Genomic DNA, 4,568 nt, shown 5'->3' on the forward strand with positions numbered 1-4,568 from the left:
ATATTTACCCTTAAAAAATTAAATTAAGAAATTTTTTATATTTAAAAAAAAAAACCCCAAAACAATTTCAAAATACAACTCAAAACTTTTTTCAAAACTTATAACCAAATAAATTTTTTGTTTTCAAAACTCATTTAAAAAACTTGGCTTTCAAAACACAATTTTACGCTCAAATTATGATTTTAAAATTAAATCAAACTGAGCCTCAACATAAAGATCTCCAAGACCTTTGCTCAGTTTCTCAAGAAAATAAAATATGACTATTGATGACCTATATAAAGTTCTCATCACAATGCTTAGTACTATTATTGTCTACTGTAAAACGATTAATTAAGGGGATAACTAGACATTTTTTTCCGGGCAAAGAATGTTGAGAAAACATCATGATGCAAGTTTATTAATGTCAATATAATTTTGCAGTACCCACCACAAAGTGTGTAGATCATGCCCCATGATAACAGGGAAAATGATGATCAATAGAGAACTTAATATGAACTAAGCTTGTGGAATCCTAATGTAAACTTGATTAGGATCCCCGCTAACACTATTAGATAGTGTCTCTTTATTTATTTATTTATTTTATTTCTATTAGATAAAGTTTCTTCAATTAGATCACAAGACTTAATTTAGTTCGGTTTGGTTTGGTTCGGTTTAGATATTGTCAGTTCATGTAAAAAACAATGCAAATGACATAAATGGCAACTTACAGTTGGTGAAAGTGTTGATCTCAATAAGTCGCTTGTCCCAAGTGTGGGTGTAATTTATGCTTATAGTTTATGAGACAAAAATACTTTACAAATCTAGAAAAAAACAAAACTAATTATTTGGAAGTTGGGGGAGTGGTGGTTTTAGTTTATGCATAGTGAATATTTACTTTCAACTTGAAGAAAAACTACACCAAATAGGCGGTAGATTGCCCCCCATTGTAGGTTAAAAGTTCAGTATTTTATGCCCCACTGCAGGTTGTAATTTTTCAACTATTTTCCAACATTAGTGCCAAAATTATACAACTATTTTAACCCATATAAGAAACAATATTAACCATGGAAGAATATAGAAAATTGGGATTCTTCATTTTAGATCTGTGAACCTCTAATCAACAATAAGGCTGCTATTTCCACTGCAAAATCAAATTTCTCGTACTTCAACAAATAATAACCTAACCTGCTCTGCCAAGATCTAGGCAGGTCTGAGTAATGATGTTGAGGCCTTGAGGGTTTTGCATATTTTCTTCCAGTTAAAATGTAGATTAAGTTGTCATCATCATCTGGTATTCCTTAGTCATTCTTCTGTCCTGTCCGGAAACTACCAAAAATCCTGGCAGGAACAAGTTCCATTCTTAAAATGATGATACCGCACTCGATCCCTCACAATAATCTCCCGGTTGTAAATCTTTGAAATGAGCTTTGTTGCAGAGTGGCAGTCATCGCAAACTCTAAGGTTCTTCACTACGCGGATGGTATGGTTGTACCTGGCTTTGTTTCAAGAAGCCCAAAAGCAATCGCAAGCTTCTCACTGTGATACCCAAGTGCAGTTTCCTTCTCCTCCTCATTGATATCGAACAAAACTTGGGATGTGTTTGGAAAATACCCTTCCAATTTCAGCCTTTCAATGATTCTTTCCAACATCAAGTAGATTTCCTGCATCTGTGGGTGTGACCCATCTCCCACTTTGAATTCTTGAACTCTTCCATCCAGATTAATTGTGCTTCTTGCGGTACTCGTTTTTACTCCTCTTTCCTTCATTAGCTTTCTCACATTTGCTACGTCTTCCCACCTCCCGGCCTTGGCATAGATGTTCGATAACAAAGCATAGCGGCCACTGTTTTGTGGCTCCAACTCAAGCAAAATTTTCCCAACTCTCTGACCTAACTCAACATTTCCATGTTTCCTACAAGCACCCAAAAGTGCTCCCCAAACTGCTGCATTGGGTTCCATTGGCATAGAATTTATTAGTTCCTCTGCTTCAGTCAAGAGCCCTACCCTTCCAAGGATGTCAACTACACAACCATAGTGCTCTACTTTAGGCTCAGCTCCATAAATTTGTTTCATAGAATTTAGATATTTTAGCCCTTCATCAACCAAACCGGAGTGAGCACAAGCATTTAGAATACCCACAAAAGTGATATCATTCGGCTTCAAATTTTCCCTCTTCATCTTGCAGAAAAGCCCAATTGCATCCTCTGCGTGACCATGCATAGCAAGTCCTCCAATCATGGCATTCCAAGTGTACACTTCTTTCTGTTTCATCTTCTCAAAAACCTCCCATGCCAAGTGAATACTCCCACACTGAGCATACATGTCAATCAAGGAAGTCCCTAACACGGCATCCAATGGAATTGAATTCCTTTCTATGTATGTATGTATCCATCTGCCTTGGTCAAGAGCTGCCACATTGGAACACGAAGCTAGCACAGTCGACAAAACAAATTTTCTCGGTCTAATTTTCTCCCTCCGCATCTCATGGAAAATTTCCAAAGCCTCCTTGAAATATCCTCCTTTATTGCAACCGTCAATAATCGCACTCCAAGATATATCATCCTTTTCGGGCATTTGATTAAAACTCTCTCTCGCCTCTTCAATCATCCCATGCCTAGCGAAACCACTGATGATTGTGTTCCAAGTGCCAATGTTCTTGTCTGTCATATGCTCAAACAACCTTTTGGCTGCTTCTACATTCCCACATTTCATGTACCCATCAATCATAGCATTCCAACACACAACATCTGATTCACCACTTTCATCAAACAAGTTCCGGGCATCCAAAAGTCGCCCAAATGATACATACATCTGAATTCCAGTACTCTTTATGTGCCTATCTCCTCTTAATCCGTGTTTCACCAATTGGGCATGTACTTGTACCCCTTCTTCAACAGCTTGCAATTGGGTACAAGCCTTCAACAATGGAGGGTATGTGTACTTATTAGCCTTAGAATTTGAAACCACCATCTTATAATAAAAAGAGATGGCATTACAGGGCTGGTTATTGTCTAGAAATGCTTTGATCATTGTATTCCATACAAAAACATTTGGGTTTTTGACATGATTGAAAACTTGTGTGGAACAGTCTAGGCTGTCAAAACGAGGATTTGCATAGCACTTCACTAAAGACCCTGCTATGTAATGGTCTTTGAAATGGCTAGTCTTGAGAATCAAGGAGTGAGCTTGCTTGAGATGTTGGAGAGAAGTGGTGCATTTGGTATTCAAGAGATTTAGGATTGTCTTTTGGGAGAATTTGGAGGTGGGTGAGTTCTCTGTTGGAAGGTCTTTTGGTGTGAGATGATGATAAGATAGCTCTGTGGTAGTAGCTGTGCTCATCTTTTCTCTCCCATTCAATGTTTGGCTAAGACACATCTATATCTATATAATAAAATTCTATCAGTTTTTGAAAAATGTTCAAACATAATTGATGGCTTAGAGCATCTCCAACGGTAGTAGGCATTTTACCTATCTAAATATTATTATAAAGTATATATTTTATTTTGCCTATCAACTGTTTTATGTTTTTACTCCAACCATGCTCTTTATTTTAGCTATTAATCCAAATACTATTAATTTTATAGAATGCCACGTCAACAACAAAGATGGAGGGAAATGATCCTAATGATTGAATACATTTTGCCTAGCGTTGAAGGCTAACTACATGTAGCTAGTGAATATGAGTTGAGCCAAAATGCCTAATCATATGCCTAGTGCGTTGGAATTGAAAAAAGTGAATCACACTAGGCATTTTAACTAACAAGTATGATATGCCTAGTGCATTGGAGATGCTCAACAAAAAGGAAAAAAGTCTTATGTACCATAACTAAAGATTAAGAAATATAAGGATTAGTGTTGTTTGTCGAATAATAAAAGTGTATTCTGGTATGAATAGTTTCGCTAGTGATATAATGGGAGTGTTTGGTGGGGTTTTTTTAGGTCAATTTCTGGTTTTTGGCTTTTAAAAAGTTATTTTGTACTGTTTGGTTAAACTTATTTCAAATAATTTCTGATTCTAACAACTTATTTTAAGTCAAAAAAAGCTGATTCTGAGAAACTATTCGCCCCTTACTTCTGATTATCAGCTTCTGCTATAGACATGTTAATTCACGGTTATACTCTTAGATTTTTTTATTTTTTATTTTTTTAAAAATAGAAAAAGACACAAATGGACTATAAAATATTATTATTATTTTTTATAAGAAATGTAGATAAATAGTGAATAATAAAAAATAAAAGTTAATTGAAAAAGCTACTTCACAGCTAATTTAACAAACACTACTCAACAATTTAAATCTATAATTCAACAGGTATACCAAACTGATTAATAGTTTCTGATTAAAGTCACAGGCCCTGTTTGGTAGGGCTTATTTCCAGCTTATTTAAGCTTTTAGCTTAATTTAAGCTATTTTGATGTGTTTGGTTCAGTTTAATAATACAGTTTATAGCTTTTTTGTAAGTCAAAAATCAACTTATTCTTTGAGTGAGGGAGGAGAAACTTAATTTATAAGTTAAAAATCAGCTTATAGTCACAGTTATAAGCTATAAGCTGTTAGGCTATAAATCATTTTCTCACAATTCTACCAAACA

At 35.2% G+C, this 4,568-nt stretch overlaps 1 protein-coding gene across 1 annotated transcript; it reads right to left on the reverse strand.

Moving 5' to 3' along the window:
- Positions 1–969: 969 nt before the first annotated feature.
- LOC114297959 (pentatricopeptide repeat-containing protein At5g66520) lies at positions 970–3,387 on the reverse strand. The gene is given in 2 exon segments (XM_028242436.2): positions 970–1,461; positions 1,464–3,387. Coding segments are annotated over 2 exon segments (2,046 nt in total). The 5' UTR covers positions 3,354–3,387; the 3' UTR covers positions 970–1,305.
- Positions 3,388–4,568: the final 1,181 nt, after the last annotated feature.

The sequence above is a fragment of the Camellia sinensis genome, chromosome 2 (assembly GCF_055761805.1).
Source record: "Camellia sinensis isolate YWXY chromosome 2, ASM5576180v1, whole genome shotgun sequence".
In the NCBI taxonomy this organism is placed as follows: Eukaryota; Viridiplantae; Streptophyta; class Magnoliopsida; order Ericales; family Theaceae; genus Camellia; species Camellia sinensis.